General features: G+C 38.3%; 2 protein-coding genes across 2 annotated transcripts; one reads left to right on the top strand and one right to left on the bottom strand.

Moving 5' to 3' along the window:
- Positions 1 to 51: 51 nt before the first annotated feature.
- ghrb (growth hormone receptor b) lies at positions 52 to 10,479 on the bottom strand. Its single transcript, XM_088392998.1, has 9 exons — positions 10,266 to 10,479; positions 8,831 to 8,909; positions 4,795 to 4,930; positions 4,106 to 4,284; positions 3,760 to 3,938; positions 2,859 to 3,003; positions 2,420 to 2,510; positions 2,151 to 2,220; positions 52 to 1,963 (listed from the first exon to the last, which is right to left on the bottom strand). Exons 1-9 carry the CDS (start codon positions 10,446 to 10,448, stop codon positions 1,106 to 1,108), a joined length of 1,920 nt encoding a protein of 639 aa, XP_088249124.1. The 5' UTR covers positions 10,449 to 10,479; the 3' UTR covers positions 52 to 1,105.
- A 1,565-nt stretch (positions 10,480 to 12,044) lies between these two features.
- Positions 12,045 to 18,428, top strand: LOC148389960 (complement component C7-like). Its single transcript, XM_088392997.1, has 18 exons — positions 12,045 to 12,157; positions 12,349 to 12,410; positions 12,616 to 12,691; positions 12,823 to 12,964; positions 13,031 to 13,175; positions 13,262 to 13,400; positions 13,957 to 14,085; positions 14,197 to 14,440; positions 14,806 to 14,919; positions 14,988 to 15,154; positions 15,514 to 15,742; positions 15,914 to 16,085; positions 16,215 to 16,302; positions 16,484 to 16,616; positions 17,079 to 17,270; positions 17,566 to 17,662; positions 17,743 to 17,903; positions 18,237 to 18,428. The coding sequence occupies exons 1-18, from the start codon at positions 12,152 to 12,154 to the stop codon at positions 18,404 to 18,406; spliced, it is 2,466 nt and encodes an 821-aa protein (XP_088249123.1). The 5' UTR covers positions 12,045 to 12,151; the 3' UTR covers positions 18,407 to 18,428.
- Positions 18,429 to 18,678: the final 250 nt, after the last annotated feature.

The following is an 18,678-nucleotide window of genomic DNA, read 5'->3' on the forward strand; positions in this document are numbered from 1 at the left end:
TTACACAGTACAAGAACTTGAGAACATTCAAATGCAGATAGTGCTCAGAAATTACATTGACAGTAGACATTTTTATTATAGCTGAACAAAACCATACCAAGATGTGTCAAGTTTTTGGAATTTAAGTGACATGTCTATTTACATGAATGTTGACCCAGAATATAAAATTGCTACAACCCTCTTTATACAGTCAAGAAATTGTTTTCAGCATATACAGAACCTGTTTATGTGAAGGACTACTTACATTTAAAATGTCAGATTTAAAAGTATTGTTTTATTTGTTAGTGCAGCTGTACAGAGGCCTTTAATTATTCAAAAAAAGGAAAATGACATTGTTTGATAGCAGATGGCTAATAATTTGCCTTCAAGAACTAAATCATGGAGACATATTCAGAAGAGGTGGTATAATACAGTGAACTCCCGACAATCGCATAGATGAAAAATATAGCAGAATCGATCAAAGATTGAGTCAATAAACTCTTCCTTTGACATTTACAAAAAAAAAAAAATACAGGGATGCAGGGAAACTATAGGCAACGTAGATTTCACCTGGTATTAGTAAGAAAGCGAGGCAAAAAGATACTTTCAATTTCACTTTGACTGCATAGCCAATTAAGGACTGACAACATAACAAGACATCTCAAACACAGCCCCAAAAAAAAAAACCATGAAATCAACAGCATCAAGATCCCATCTGAAGTAATTGCTCTGACTTGACCATAAAAACAGCAAAAAATGGCCAAAATGTTTCATGAACAACAAAAAATAGGGTCAAACAACTATAGCTGTGTAAATAAGCAAATTTATGAATCTTTAACCACACATATGTGGCGGCTCACAGTATAGAATTATGGCAACAGATTCCAGCTCTGGCTCATCTTTCAGTTCCCTTTTGTTTATAAAGTAATACACATCTTTGCCACTAGGGGCAGCATAGAGCACAGGTCACATAGATAGCAGCAGGATGGTCATCCCTTTCTATTTTCGGTGAACTGAAATTCAACACTGAAGCAAAAGACTCTCAGTCATTAATCACAAAGACAGTTTTAGGAGTTTATCGCTGTTGTTGACTGAATAATTTTAACTTTAGAAGGTCATTGCATGTTTATGGTGTAATATTTCCCAAAAGGTCCGGGGTCAGGTAGCCATCAGGTGTCGGCATGTCCTTTGAGATTGTCAGCTGCGGGGTAGGTATTGAATTTGGCGTTAGTACGAGGCTGTCGACATCCTCTACTACGGTATAAACAGGAGTTGGGGGAAGGTGGGATGTGGGATTTGGAAATGATTCACGGGCAGGGTTTTGGTAGTTCTCCGATGATGAACATGTGATTGAACTCAAGTCCTCACCAGTTGAACATAAGTCATTGAAATTGCATACAGGCAAAGATGGGCTCGTTTTTACTGCATTGACCTCCAAGCTATATATTCCATGGAGCTGGAAAGTATTCTTGTCCTCCTTTTTTTCTGCCGTTTTGATTTCTTCTGCATCGTTGACTGTGTTTTTCTCCATCTCATCCTCAGGAGACAACAGGACTTTCCCAGATGGCTTAATCTCACTTACCTGTGTATACAAAGCCTGCCTGACAGGGTCTTCTGAAGGAAGATCTCCTGCTGTGGCGCTTGGGCTTGCAAAGCAAGGTCCAGAAGTAGTAGCCGGATCTCTATTGCGGATTTGGTTTGTGGCAAGAGAATTCAAATGTGATGTTTCTGCATCATTGGTAAGATCAGGATCACAGCAGCTTGCATGACCTGAGTCATCATCCCTGAAACCGATGGAAAGATTTGAACAGTTGGAAAACAGAGATCGATCCATGAGAAACACCGTGTCCAGGTTTGTTAGTTTGTCGCTCTGTTCCTCAAAGTCCAGATCAATGAATTCCACCCAGGGGTCATTGGTGTACAGCTCTGGTCTCAGATCAGGAGGACAACCCAGGATGGATGTCAACTCCTTTATCTTCCCCTTCTATGGGATTATAAAAATACAACTTTGATACAGATGTTAACATTTTTTTTATATAATTCCATTAATTACATCAATAATAATTGAGATTACTCAAAAATGGGTCTTGAAACATCATTACAGATATAAATATATGTTTTCGGCCAATCGTGTTTGCATGCAAGTCAAAATCCAGTAAATCCACAGATACCTTGAGTAGCTCAGGGTCAATTCCTCTTATTTTAGGTCCAGGAACAGGTGGGAGAAGAATGACCATCAATCTTTAATAAGAATACGGGAAAATGTTAAATGCAAATAACTGTAACCAGAAATTCTGGCACACCGTTTACTGTTAAACTTTTTTTTTTTGTTAATCATTACTCAAGTTTTTTTGTGAACTTGCATTGTCGCTTTTTGAATGACAAACCCGAAACTGTCTATCATATACGTATAAACTTGGTTTATTAGCTAACTACTTACTTTTGCTGCTGCGATAAGATGACCAACATCAGGATGGCTACCAAGCACAAGGTGCCAAAGAGGAGTAAAGCCAACAAAGGAAATCTCGATACTAGAAAAGTAAAAACACACTCTATCACATGTTTATAATTGGAAAAAAGAACAGGAAAAAAAATCGGTGTAAGCATGTGTCTGGTTCACTTGCAGTGTACAACAAATATACAGAGTATAAAATAAATGTCCCCCTTTGAGGAATTGAAATTAGTATAATAAATGTATTTCAATTAAATCAAAACAATTTTAAGTCAAATTTATTGGCAGAAGTGGCATATTAGACATTAATTAACATTACTTGGTTCTACTAACCCTAACATTACTTGTGCCCTACAAAACAAAATATAACAAACGTGTGTCAATGCTATTTTCCCCATTTCAGTAGATCTCCTGTCAACGTTTTTACCTTCAGATGTGGCGTGGACAAATATAGAGTCACTGAACCCGCCGAACTTCTTCTCGCCGAGCTTTTTGCAGCGAACCCGAACTTCATAATTTACATTACTTTGAAGCCCATACAGGGAACAATGTGTGGTTTTTACAAGCTCCGCCTGTGGGCAACAGAATGGACACAATTGGGTATTTATATTTCAAATACTAGGTATCATTAATGATATAGAAAACAAAATAGCAAACAACTTGTCTAAATGGAGAACAAGCTTCCTCAGTTGGCGAGCGGCTTAATATAGCAAAGTATCAAACATATATACCGTATTTTACGCACCATAAGGCGCACTTAAAAACCTTTAATTTTCTCCAAAAACGAAGGTGCGCCTTTTAAAAGGGTGCGCCTTATGTGTGGACCAAATTCCAAAATCTGTAAAGTTGTTTTGTCTGGCTTCCGTAATATACATGAGTAATATGTAGGCCCGATGAACCAATCAGAGGACATTACGTTTTACGTAGATCGGGGCAAAAAAACAATCAGAGGACTGTACGTAACGCATCCAGTATGTACGTACCTCTGCCGCCATTGATGAATAAATACTATCATTTGTGCAAATCTGTAAAGTTGTTTTGTTTTGAGACGTAATATACAGGCACCCGATGAACCAATTAGAGGACATTACATTTTACGTAGATCGGGGCGGTAGACCAATCAGAGGATTGTACGTAACACGTGCAAGTACAACGAAACTGACTGCCTTGCTCCTGTGATGTTAATTTTTTTTACCGTAAATCATGGCATGCATGCGCCCTATAATGTGTGGATTAAGTACAGAAAAGCCCCTGGAATTGAGTCTGCGCCTTTTAACCCAAAGTGCCTTATCGTGCGGAAAAACCGGTAAATCACATTCAACACGCACCGTATCCCAGCGTTCAGAATTAACTTTGCGGTGTTGGACCTCATACTGCAATGTCATCCATCCCATCTTCACATCTGCAGATGGAGGCGGCTCCCAACTGAGCATGATATCATAGAAGCTGCCAGTCAAACTCATATTCAGCAATGTCCAGTTCAGCCCGAGAGGCGGATCGGGTTGCACTGCAAAGAAATACTTTTTGATCATTATTTCTTCATGATACTTTTGTCAAACTATTTCTCCTTGCGCTTTTTTAAAATATTTTTTTAATTTTTCGAAATCAATCATTTTAATCCCCCTCTACTGAAGTGGATAATGATAGTCAGATAGTAAGTTGTACCAAACTTACCAATGTCCTCAACATTGAAGTGTTTCTCATCATAGAGGATAGTTTGATCTCTTGAGCGGAGCTGAATGGTGTAATCTATCCAGACAGAAGTATGGTTTTCATTGAAGAAACACTCATTGAACCTCTCTGTGGAGTAATGAGGACACTCACTCCACTCTTTAGAATATGTGGACAGGGGTCTGCAAGGATGGTAAAGAAAACAATCATATGTGATCATTTACATTGTGTAATAAGAGGTGACTGCAAGTAACAATTAAGGGTGGGAACAACGAGCATGTCTTTTAATTATTAAAACTAGTTAAACCTCTATCTCTGGTTAAAATAGTAAATATTTGAGTAGAAAGTAAATGCTTTAATGTAAAATTGTACAGAAAAAAAGTCAGTGTAAATGTGTTTGGCTTTGATTGATAAGCAACAAACCATTGTTTTTATTTTATTTTAGCTCATGCAAGACAGATGTACAAGTATATATATTTTTTAGAAACCATGTAAAACAATTAGCTAGAGGTTTGTGGGTATCACTTTGTGAATACATTTTTGAGAATGCAGATAATCTTAAAAGATGCTACATTTAGTAGTTTCTAAAAAATTCTTAGTTAAATACATTATCAAAAGAAATATTTCCATTTCAGGGCCCTGTTGTTTGAGTTTGTTAACTTTGTTGATCCAGACAGGACTTGTTTGCTTACAATTTGATAATGTAGAATAAGCGCACATCTTCTGGCTTGGAGATGTTCTGCAACGTACCAACATCCCATCTGCAGTAGAAAGTCTCCATGTTGGCAGACACACAGTCAGTGAGATGTGGGTACTTAATGGGTGAGTCTAGGAAAGCACAAAAGAAAAGAATGAGAAAAAAAAAATTCCCTGCAAAATTTGACAGCTTTTGCTTTGGAGTGAAGCTTCTTAATGGGGTAACTGAGCTCTTGCTAAGCCACAGTGTAAACACTCCCATTTTCCTGGAAGTCATTTTACTGCTCTTCAGCGCAAGCTGCCACATTATACTGCCGCGCCTCTTAGAAGCAGCTATTTTCTGTCTTTACTAGGACACATTTTTTAGATCAAATTTACAGGGTAAAGACAGGTCAAGAGAAAGATGAATCATATGTTTGTCTGGGTTCTTGACATTCGAGTGAGCTGTATTCATGCACACTGAAGCAAACAACTAAAGAGGGAACCAGGGAAAACTAGTCACCACTAGTTTGCTGGGTTAATCAGTTACTCGACTGCAGGACGTTAATCTGTAGGTAAACTCCAGTAAAATTGTAGACTGTGGATCTGTTAAATGCTTCTGTGTCGATGCTCTAAATCACAGGTGTCAAACTCAAGGCCCGTGGGCCAGATCCAGACCGCCACATCATTTTATGTGGCCCACGAAGACAAATTGTGCATCAAATTTGTGTCATTACTAGAATTGCAAATTGTCTTCATTTTTAATATCTTTTTTTTTATATATATTTGACCAGTTTTTACTCGTCTGATTTGAAAACAAATTATTTGTCAGTTTTGTAGCTTTTACTGTATATAATATGAGGTGCTCATACAATTATTTGGGTTGACAGTCATAATGGGCCTCCGAAAGAAGCTATGACTACAATGCGGCCCGCGAAAAAAATGAGTTTGACACCCCTGCTCTAAATCATTACATCACAAATGAAAATCCAGATTTTCTGAAATGCTTTATGTTTAAAACATAATCTGTTTACAACAGGACAAACTACTACCAGGAAATAGCTGGGTTGGGGATGCAGGGAAAAATCAATTATCCCCCACCCCCATTGTGCTTGCCTGTGTTCTCTACAGCTTCTTCCAGCAGTTCCAAAACATGTGTCGTGTGTTATCTCACTACATTGGACCTTAAAGAGAAAGTCAACTAATTTTTTTAACAATATATTCTATGCGCTCCGACTAGTCTAACCATGATCACTAAGTAAAAACATGAATTACTGTTTCAAGGTCCTGGAATGTTTAAAACAGTGGCATTCTTGTCAGTTGTCCATTCATCAGTCCATCCATTGATGGATCTTGTCAGTTGTTTTAGTTATAAAACAAATTTATTTAATTTTTTATTTAATTAATTTATTTTTTATTATTTATCTAAATTAATGACCATCAGTTCTCAAAGGGAGCTCAAGTGCACACGAGAGGTACTATGTAAAGACTCCAAAGCAAACGCCACCTTAGTTCATTTCATTGAAATAAATGAGCGCCATTTTTTTTGTTTTTTACATTTATAAAACCACCTCTTTCAAAGGAATAGGAATCTACCATATCTTTTGCATGAAACAGGATGACAAAACCATGACATGAGCTGCACACAGCAAACACAACAAAAACAATAAAGTTCTTAGACCTGAGCCCTGGGGGAACGCCGAGACTCACACACAAGCTTTGGTTACAGGTATGACCTAAATCAATGAAGAGTAATACACCAAATAGCCATTTACTATTGTGATTTAGAGATAAGGATCGGGCATCCACCTTGTTAAAGATTGTTCTGAGTAGGATACCAGAAGAACACCACAATATTTAGCTATTGTGGATTTATTTATAAAACTGTATTCTTGTACCTTGACAATGACTGTGTAACACAGTGCAACACATTGAGATGGGCTTTTTGTAAGAACTTAAATTTAAAATAGTGTTAACCAGCTAACTGAGCAGACTGCATTCTTTTGGCTCCATGTCAAAGTATGCGCTTGCTCAATCTTTGTCAGAGAACAAGAGCGTACTAGACTCGTCAGCCTGTTCACACTTAAAGCCTCAAGACACATTTCTGAGATGGCAATATGTATGGCCAATTACTCTTTCGGAAAGCAGAACTTTGAGAAGTAAACATGTTTACGAGGCCGATTTTTATTTTTAGGCTGTACTTCTTTCTTACCGCAGGCTGCAAAAGTCTAAAAGATGAAAAGAAATATCCTCCTTCATTGTACTTTGATTAATTCAGATCCTCATAGTTACAGGAGAGCTGGGAATGACTTTTTTTTTAGGTTTCCTTTAGACCGGAGGTCCCCAACCACCGGGCCGCGGACCGGTACCGGTCAGGTCAAGACGCTCATCCCGGTCACGTGACAAGTTTCCCCAGTCGAGCCCGCAAAGCTAGCAAAAACGAGTAAGAATTTATTTTGAAAAATATGAAAAATTTGGCGTTTCTCTCCCAATTACATCTGTCAGTTCAGCAAGAAACAGAGATGTTTGGAAAGCTTCTTCGGAAAGGGAAAAAATCCCAATGAGGAGACGGAAGAAGAAGAGGTTACGACTTCTAAGAAAAGGAAAGCTGCATTTAAAAGAACATTTCTGGAGTCCTACTTAAAATATGGATTTATCGCCACAGGTAACCGGCCCGTGGCACAAATAAGGTTGGGGACCAATGCTTTAGACAACAATGAACAATACCTTCGAAAGCCAATAATAATAATTTACATCTTAGTGTGTTTTCTTTGTTTGTACTGACCTGATAATAATTACTGTGTGCTAATTCTATTGTCCCTTGAGTTGTCTACCAAATAGAATCTCTTCCATCAACATTCAAGTGAGCTCATAGTGCTTGTGGTTCTTCTAAACACATAATTTAACTTCAACTATGATTGATTAATCATGGTTAATTCATTTTCAGTAGAATGACTGCTCCAGTTAAAAATGAAATTCCGTGCAGAGCTTTTATTTAGTCCATGTAATTTAATTCATTTACTGTTGAAAATATTCATGTTACTTACTATTCCTTGTCCCACAGAAACCATGATCACTAAATCTTGATTTCAGACAGAAATTATACACCAACAAAAAGAAATTAAGCATTTGCTTGGACCAAATAAAAAATACCAGCAAAATGTGTCACATTCCAAAACATGAGCAAATCACAATGAAACCATCTTAATTATTTTTCCTGGCTAATGTCAATGTGAGGAAAGTAGCCAAGAGAGTCCAGCACCAGAAAACCTTTACTCTAAAAGTACAAAGATGTTGATGCTCTAACTTCGCCAGGGAAACAGCAACCAATTCATTTTCCAATGATCTGGGGCAAAATATACAGTCCGTACACTTTGTACAATATTTCTAATGAACATCTGTTATTGTATTATTATTGTTATTGTATTGTAATCAGGTACTGCATCCAATTTTGCTTTTTACTTTCTCTCAACTTCTGCTTAACGTCTTACAAATTACAGGACGGAAATCTATGGTAGGTATTCCAGACTAGGAAAATATCCTCCACCATAAACAGACAGAGTTACATAACAAGAAGCAGCACAGGATGTTGGGATGTGAATGGTCAATGGGGACCTAATTTATGTCTAGGGATAAAATGGGATCCATGTCCACAAAGCTTTTTTTGTGGTGTTGAGAGGTTTCGCACTTTAAACAACTTCCCATTGTTAGGTCTATCTTTGCTCTGCAGAATTCCTGGGAAGCCATTTTCCTAGAAATCTGCAGGCTGTTCTCCATGTGGAGGGTTTTGCGGTTGTTCAGTGCATTTTACCACCAACCCGGGACTCTCCAACTATACAAGCTCTTGGATAAACTCCTACAATTTGAATTGCATTGGAATCTAATAAAAACACAGGGTTTTAAAATCCCCAAAAAATGCTTTTCTAATATCCTGTATTTAATTATTACTGTACTTTCCTCTGAGAGTTTCCCCAAATCCATTTATCAAGGTATCTTAAACAAATAAACCAAAACAATGCTGAGTAAATAAATCCTTATCTGTAAAAAACATACCTTGGACGGAACCAGATTCCAACGCTGAGGCGGTGATGCAGTAAAGAAAAAGGAAGAAACCAGCAGCCATTATGTTGATCTGTGAAGGAAACATATGGCAAGTGCGTTCATTGCTCAGTATAGCCCACATAATCGAATCTTCACGGAATAGCACATCTGCGATGTGCATCAGGGGCACTCCGTCCTGTCTTCATTTCAAGCATAAGAGAACTTCACACTCCCAGAAAATATCTTCCCTCTTTATTTAATCTACAACTAATAGAAAAATAAAATCACTTATGGGGTCTTGACTCAAGTTCAGCAGTGTTTCATTCCTAAAAGAGGAATCACACAGTACATACATACTAAGTAGATGCAAGACAAAATACAAATTATCTAACCAATTAGATTCGGATTTAACCCCGTAACTCCCTCCAACACATACACGCACACACACACACACACACACACACACACACACACACACACACACACACACACACACACACACACACACATCACAAAACAAGCAATATATAGCAATATGATATGCACACACACACACCACAAAACAAGCAATACAGTAATCCCTCGTTTATCGCGGATAATTGGTTCCAAAAACCACCCGCGATAAGTGAAATCTGCGAAGTACGATCACCAAGAAGAAGTACTGGGCTGGCTAACGAGTTAGCAGAAAGATGCTAATTCGCGATCGTGCTAACACGCGAAAACGGACTTCTAAAGGAATGTAAACGAACATTTGGAGCAATACTACATTGTCCTAAAGGTTAGATACGTGTTTCCTCAATTCAGAAGTTTTATTTTGACTTTTAAATGTTTTTTTTAATCTGGAAAAAAAAATCCACGATGTAGTGAAGCCGAGATAAACAAAACGCGAAGTAGCGAGGGATCACTGTATATAGCAATATAGTATGCGCGTGCACGCACGCACACACACCACAAAACAAGCAATATATAGCAATATAATATGCACACACACACACGCACGCACACACATCACAAAACAAGCAATATATGCCAATATAATATGCACACAGACTCACACACACGCACACACACACAGGAACATTAGTGGGTTGTCATGCCTCAACCTGGCACAATTTGCAAGTAACTCATACGTATGGAAAACTCGAACTCGGAGAACAAACTCAGTCTGTTGACCAAGATTGGAGAACATTCTGTTTACATCCACTCCAAATAGTTTTCGCTGCTTTCGCTGGATTATTCCCTTGACGTGCTCTCGAGGATTGTGCAACATTCCCATAGAAAAGCCAAAACAATAAAAACTGAATAAAGAGTTGCAACTTGCCTTATTATAGCATACTATCAACCACGTAAATTAGACGATTATGAGACACGAGATGATTAAACCAAGTTGTAAACATGCAGAAGAAACACGCAAGTGAAACACGAGAGCTGACTTGAAGTCACTCACCGCTGAGAAGTGGAAAACAAGCGTTTCACAGCCACGCGATTCCATCGGTTTCGTTGAGTCGACCACACAAAATTTGCAAGATTGAACTTCCTCAATAACACCAGGAGATTGCAACCGGGTACGACAACCTAGAAGTGTGGCGATCAATAAGGCAAATCCGTGTAGTGTACAGCGCTGTACCATTTAATACTTGATGTTGTGCGCGCCACCTGTTGGTGAAATTTGGGAAGCGCTATAAAAGCTAGATTTCCAGGAACTGCGAGAAATAGGACGCGTATAACGCCAACAGGGGCGTTGCCACCATTTTAGGAATTGTCAGGAGTCCTCTTCCTCGAGGAAACATGCCTGAGCATTTCAACCTTTGAAAAGGACGAATTATTAGTTTTTCCACTTTTTCTCATGCATGACTCAAAAAAAAAAAAAAAGTTGGAAATAAACGTTCTTACCTTTTGTGTTTTAAGAGCCCAAAAGTCCTCATTATGCTTGCTCACCTTTTGATATAATGAGACCAAAAAGACAAACGTGCTAGACTTGTGCGCTGTACACCAAAATAGAGCCATGTAGGTTCAGCCTGAATATCAACATAAAAGTCCTTAATTTTTTGTTTAACATAATTCAGTATTAAATAGTTATTTTAGGCAAATTTGCGAGATCCCACCCCCCATAAGTAGTTTTCCATTAATAACAAACATACAGTTCAAACATACAGTAGTACTATTATAACAACAAAAACAATAAAAGGTGTTACAAGGGGTCAAATTGGGGTCAAATTGGAATACAATCTATAGATAACTAAAATTGATCTTGCTTGGCAGTGAGCTCAGCACCTCAAATCTCTAATCCTTGAAATGCCCTGAATCTTAAATATGAAGACGAAATAAGGAAAACACATTATTGGACAAAAGGAGAATTCCATAAAATAATCTAATTTCAATTTTAATAATTTTAGATGCTGTTTAGAAGTGAATGAATGTGGGTGATTAAAATGTGTTCAACTGACATAATTTACTCCATTTACCCTTGAAGGTAGTAAACATTTCAATTATGTCCAGCCAATGAGTTATGAGAATGCTTGGGAATCAGTCCCTCTTGTTCAACATAGACCTCTGACCTGACAAATATTTTGCTCTTGACAAACATGCAAAAATCTCACAGCAGCTTGTGTAAAGTTCCCACAGAAGACTTTTATATTTGTAAATGGGCCCGGGTGCATGTTCATACTGTACATAAAGTTTGGGTGAAAGTGTGACAATTGTTACAGCAAATAATGTGAGCAGAGGTAACACGAGACTTTTTGTATGCATTAGGTATTTGTTCACAATTGTGTTGTTGCCTTAATTGCTTTATATATAATGGCAATATATATATATATATTATATTGTTGTATATTGCTTGTTTTGTGCATGTGGGGGCGGGGGGGTATTCAACAATATAAACAATTTATCAAATAGGACGTGTTAACCTTTGTCCTGTTCCAGCACACTCAACTGGTGATGGCTCTATTCAGAATAAACAATGATTACGCAACCATTCCTGTAATGAAGCCCTCTGACAGAATAGAATGCAGCATATGCCTTCAAAAAATATTTAAAAAATAGTACCAGTATTGGAGGAGGAATTCAATTATTACATTGTTGGATACACTCGGAATCATAAAATTTAACAGAATTTGAAATTGAAGTTTTGGAAAAGAATGCTGGATTTCTTCTTGACTCACTGTGTGTACTCAGGCATTTCAAATACACTTGTTCCAATTTGATAGCTGAGACTTTCACCAGTGGGGGGGAATTCCAAATAATGGACTTCTGTTGGGTAATCGCGCTTTGCTGGTCATATGATACCAAGGGTTACAACGCTGGACAAAACAAGCATCTAAGGAAGGCATCATGAAGGTAAACCCTTAAACACTGTTTGGTGTACTTTAAGGTTAAGTGTATATATCCGAATCTGTTTCTTCAGTTTGATATTGTTGTCATTTTTTGTATCAGAGCTCACATTTAAATATTTTTTAGTATTAATATTTCCTTTCGTTACTTTTCATAGAAATAAAATTAGTTATTTTGTTCTTGTTTTATGTTAACAGTTGGACTTGGCTGCAGCCTTGCTTTCATTGGCTTTACTGCTTACATTTATTTTTCCCATTTGGTAAGTGATACTTCACATGCTCTCTGTCTTCTTTTACTACTGCTTTCATTTACTTATCAACAATATTTCATTTTGTCTATCAGCTGTTATCCTAGGCAGTATTGTGATTAACTAGTTCTTGATACAGAATCTTGCTTATGTATAAAATGTATAGCTTTTGTTATGAGGTTCAGTTCTTTTAATCACTAAAACAAGTACGTTTTAGCTGTCAGCAGCCCATAAACTGCCGATGGGGATCTTTTGGAGATTGGTCTGAATGTGATGGCTGCACTAAGACAAAGGTAACCCATAGAACAGTAGTAGCTGGTGCTGTGCCCTAAATGTAACCTCAGCTGCTATAAAAAGTAAATTTTCAGATTTGCAATTTTCTTATATTAAGTGTGCATAAACGTTGTTTGTTCATCTCCTAAAGGTGCGCACTCGAACTGTGGAGGTATATGCCCAATTTGGTGGTGTGCCATGCTCTGGACAAATTGCAGAATCCCATCCCTGTGTGCCCCAAAAGGGGTGTCCTCTAGAAATGGGTTGTGAATCAAGATTCCGATGCACATCTGGTAAGCTAAAAGCATAAACTATAGAAAAACGTTGCCAATATAAATTCTCAAATATCGTCAATAAAGGTCAGTGCATAAGCCGGTCTCTGGTGTGCAATGGAGATCAGGACTGTGAAGATGGTCTGGATGAGAGAGGCTGTTATGAAGAGAACAGCCACTTTGTATGTGATCTTGATAAAACACCGCCCAACTCTGACTTGACTGGCAGAGGGTGAGTACCTCAAACTTTGACTGCATATATTGTACAACCCAAAGTGATCCTTGTAAATCTGATGAGTTTGTTGTCTCTATTACCAGGTATGACGTGCTGACAGGGAAGCTGAGGGCAGGCGTGATCAATACGCTGAGTTTTGGAGGGCAGTGCAGAAAGGTGTTCAGCGGTGACCATAAAATTTATTATCGACTACCCCAGAACATCCTCAGGTATAATTTTGAGGTGAGTAAAACAGATCCAACATAGTCATTGCCAGCATATGCTGCTCTAAGAAAGAAAACATAAGCATATAAAACACAGGTGTCAAAGTCAAGGCCCGGGGGCCAGATACGGCCCGCCACATCATTTTATGTGGCCCGCGAAGACAAATTGTGCATCAAATTCGTGTGATACTAGAATTGCAAATTGTCTTCACTTTTAATAATATCTTTTTTTTTTACATATTTGACCAGTTTTTACTCATCTGATTTGAAAATGAGTTATTTGTCAGTTTGTTTTGTAGCTTTTACTGTATATAACATGAGGTGCTCATATATTTATTCGGGTTAACAGTCATAATGGCCTTCCGAAAGAAGCTATGACTACAATGCGGCCCGTGAAAAAAATGAGTTTGACACCCCTGATATAAAACATATAAGTATACATCATATAAACAATGAATACAGTACAATACTCTTAAGATTCTGTTGATTTTAAAGCAAGGAACAACAATCCATGTTATGTATGGTAGAGGAGGGGTATGCTGTGCAATTATATTTAAGATGTTTCATTTTTGCAGGTGAAAGTCGACAACGAGGAAAGTGATGACTCCTACGAAAGTTCTTGGTCCTACATGCAAGATATCCAGGTCAACTCTTTAGTGGGACATGACCGTCGCAGCTTTCACAAAGATCTTACTGAAACAATGGTAACAATGACGTTATGTTGCTTGGTTGGCTGTACAGCACAAATACCTTACCCTGATCTTGCCTTTTCCTTTGTCTTCATGAAATTCTCATTCAATCACGAAATCAAACAGAATCAGAGACTTATAATTCTAAAGAATAAAGTGGAGTTGGCCCAGTTCCAAAACTCAGCCCCTCAGTATCTAACTCTGGCTGAAGAATTCTGGAAGGCTTTAATCTCGCTTCCATTCACATACAACTATGCCGCCTACCGTCAACTGCTGCAGAAGTACGGCACACATTATCTCGCTGAAGGCTCTCTTGGAGGTGAATACCAAGGCTTGTTGGAGTTAGACCGTCAAACGTTTGTCTCGTCCAGTAAGTATCTTTGTATGTATTTTTTGCCGTTATAAAAACAAACTACCGTCATTGCTGGACTATAAACTGAACCCGAATATAAGCCGCACCAGCTAAAATTAGAGGAAAATCCAGTTTTGTTCAGACACACTGGACTTTATAACACAGGTGTTTTAATGTTTGATTTACATATTCAAGATAATATGCACAAATCTCTTAGTATCAGAAAAATCATAAAAAAATCATAGATAAGCCGCACTGGAGTATAAGCCGCAGGGTTCAAAGTTTATGCAAAAAGTAGCAGTTTATAGTCCAGAAAATACGGTAACACTTTAAGTGACAAATGTGTTGATGTCATGTGGTCTTGCTCCTGAAATTGTGTAAAGGCGCAACACATATAGACTACAAGTACTGCTGGAGAAAGGTGAAACGAAGACTGTTCAGGAAAAAAGTCAAAATCGTCTGTGAAAAATTCTCCAATTCTATATCATTTGGTGAAGGTGAGTATAAGCATTTAGCACAATAAGGTGTCACTCTCATTCTCAAATTGCAATATTCTTCTCATCAGAAAGAGGTGTGACCAAGATGCCCATTAAGGTGAACACATATGGAGGCGATCCATCATTTTCAGACATTTTGAAAGTTCTGGATCTTGAAAATCCAGAAAGAAATGGAGAGGCCTATGATAACTGGGCCTCCTCTGTCAAAGATTTTCCTGACGTAATTGACAAGAAGGTATGACTTCTATGACTTGTTTGGGGTTCAAAGAATGCATTCAGCTTGCTCGTACCCTTTCACGAGCCAATGCAAGCATGAAATAAAATGTATATGATATTTTATATTCAAGCCATTTTTTTTAGCTATGCTTTCCCTCATTTATTTATTTATTTTTTATCTGGGAATATTGGGACACACAAACCCCTTCACCAGGCAGGAGAGCAATGGTGTTTCAAATATCCCACAATATTTTCTTTTTGTTATTTTTTTGTCTATATATTGTATCAGTATTGTTGTTGAGTTTTTGTAGCCCAACAGATAGTAAATCATTTTACGTTGTACTATATACACTGATCGCCTTGAAACTTGCTTTGCAGCTACGCCCTCTGTATGAGCTTATAAAGGAGGTGCAGTGTGCAGGACTAAAAAAGCTTCACCTCAAAAGAGCCATTGAAGAATACTTGGCAGAGGAGCACCCATGTCACTGCCAACCCTGCCGTAACAACGGCCAGGCGTTCCTTTCTGGTTCCGAGTGTCGATGCATCTGTCGCCCTGGAACTTCAGGACGGGCATGTGAACATGGAGCTGTGATTGGGGAACAAACAGGTAACAAACAATTTGGAATTAAAAAAAATAAATAGATGAAATGATTAAATCTTAAAAGAATGTTGCAAGCAGATTTTAAAGTGGAGTTGATTAACATAAATGTATAAATAAATGAATTATTAAATAATTGTAAATGTACATTGTATGTTCACTCATGATAACTCCTCGCAGGGGTGATCCATGGTGGCTGGAGCTGCTGGTCGTCCTGGAGTTCTTGTTCTGGGGGTCAAAGGGAAAGGTCTCGCAACTGCAACAACCCCAGCCCCAGCAGAGGTGGCCAGCACTGCTCCGGGGTGACTGTAGAGCAACTGCCCTGTGAAGATGCAGATATACAGTATTTAAAGTAAGGACACAAAAGCATGGATCTGTTCTGAATCAATCCAATTACATATTCAAAGTGACCGTGAATTAAATAGAATGGATCTATGATGATGTTCATTTGTGTTTTGTTTTTTTTCTAACTTGTGTGCAGGATGATGGAGCCGCAATGTTTCGGCCTGTCTGTGACTCCACCAAAGACCTGTGGACCTCCTCCAAACCTCCGAAATGGTTACATCCAGGTGAAATTTATATGATTAAAAGAAAATACTGTGTTCTGATGTCTGATTTTCATATAAACAAAAAAAAAAGAACTCCATGTATGTACCTTATTTGGCGATGAATAAACAACCGGCATTGTCCTTTGCCAATTCTCAAACATGGATTATTTTAAGTATACCTGCTTCTGCGTGTCTTTTTCAGGACACCAGCGAATTTTATTTGGCTGGGAACACAGTGCAGTACTCTTGCATCGATGGCTATTACCTCAGTGGAAACTCTTTGGCTGAATGTACTGAAAGTAAGACCTGGAAGACTGGAGCAATGGTTTGTAAAAGTAAGTTTTCTCTCCATTACCATAATAAATGACCATAAAACCACTTCATTAGATTCTCATAAGGTTATAACATGTATAACAGATATATGTATGTACCGTATTTTCTGCACTATAAGGCGCACCGAATTATAAGGCGCACCTTCAATGAATGGCCCATTTTAAAACTTTGTCCATATATGAGGCGCACCGGATTATAAGGTGCACCGTCAATGAATGGCCCATTTTAAAACTTTGTCCATACGTATATAAATCCATATATTTGGACACGCCTGCCGTAGTGGCTCAATATTGGTCCATACATAAGGCGCACCGGATTAAAAAGGCTTTTGAAAAAATTGGAGGTTTTTAGGTGCGCCTTATAGTGTGGAAAATACAGTATTTATATTTATATATTTATATATATTTTCCCACGATGTACCACTGTAAGCCATTCTTACTTACTTTCTTCACTTCTGTTCACAGGTTCAACCTGCCACAATCCCAATCTCAACAATGACGTGACGGCCACGCCTGTCAAAGTGGACTATCAGATTGGAGAGCGGATATCCTTGTCCTGTCCTAAGGGATTGATGCTGTCTGGTGACATTTCAGACATCATATGTACTCCCAGTCTGCAATGGTCTCCTTCTCCCTCCACAGCTCACTGTCATGAAGGTGATAATTATCATAAATAGCATTACCTCATATATTTTATTCAAGTTCACCCATTTCTCAACTAGAATAGCCCTTGTCTCTCTATGAATCAGCTGTAGAAAATGGATTATCTTGTGGCAGTTGTGTTTTATTTGTACGTTTCCTCTTGTATTTTTATATGCCTGCTAGGTGACACACTGGTTAGCAGGTCCACCTCACAGTTAGGAGGGTGCGGGTTCATTTTGCACGTTCTCCCCTTGCCTGCGTGGGAAATCAAAAGTATTGATGTTATTTTCCCACTTATATTTGCTCTCAGGCCCCACAACTCCGACTCCTCCCGAGGGCCTGAAGTGTAAACCTTGGGAGAATGTCGGAAAAACTGATTGTGTGTGTAAAATGCCATTCCAGTGCCCGTGAGTATTATTTGGGTGAATGATTTCTTTTGTTTTATTACTTATTTTTACTTTTTGAAATAATTTATTGGTTTTGCCAGGACCTCTCTGGAGTTGTGTGCCAGAGTAAGCTCAAGCCAGCCTCGGGTGCTTGGTGTTTGCCAGGTTGGAGCGCTGCAATGTTTAGGCCGTAATTTTACCCTGGTCAATAATAGCGAATGTGACTGGCCGGAAGGGACGACCTCTGGAACAAAGTGTCAGCGTGAGTCAGGAATACTTTAAAAGTTTGTATCTTGTTGTTGAAATGTAAAATTTGTAGGTCTTAAAATGACTCATACAGTAGCTTTTAAGAGAAAATAGACAAAAAGGTTCATCCAGTTAATCCTCGCATTCTGCAGGAGTTTGCTAATGATCCTGATCAATTGAATCAGGTGTGTTTAACAATGGAAACTTCAAAAACATGTAGGAATGCGGCCCCCGAGGACTGGAGTCTAACATTCTGAACATTATGTAATGAATTTGGATATAAATAAATGTACTTAGTGTAATTTATAAATGGCAAGTCATAACCTATTCCTCTTCTTTCTATAATTAGCTGGAAATTGTCAATGCCAGAATCCCTCAGACTGTTCAGAAGACTCACATCCCCTGTGTGTGACATCAGACGTTGGCACTGTTGCCATGACGATGACCGAATGCCAAGTGAGGTCCAAGAGGTGTTCTGGTGAGCAGCTCACTGTGATCAGTATTGACGCGTGCCCCTAATAAAGTTACCTAATTTCCTTCACATTTGTTCTGTTCTTGCCTGTCCCATAACAAACTGTCTGTATAGGTTTTCTAATAAAAATTCAACACAATATAATGAAACCACAGAAGGATCACAATACACGAGAATAACTTGGTGCAAATTATTTTGGCATAAGTGGCACCAATGGCGTCACGGGTAAATTAACCCTCCCATGTCATTTGATCAGGGTAGCAGGGCTGAGAAAAGAGTGTAAACGGCTTGAATACGTTTTTTTTTCCTTGTCGGTTGG

This window comes from Syngnathus floridae, chromosome 12 (assembly GCF_059516105.1).
Source record: "Syngnathus floridae isolate MCC-2025c chromosome 12, RoL_Sflo_1.0, whole genome shotgun sequence".
In the NCBI taxonomy this organism is placed as follows: Eukaryota; Metazoa; Chordata; class Actinopteri; order Syngnathiformes; family Syngnathidae; genus Syngnathus; species Syngnathus floridae.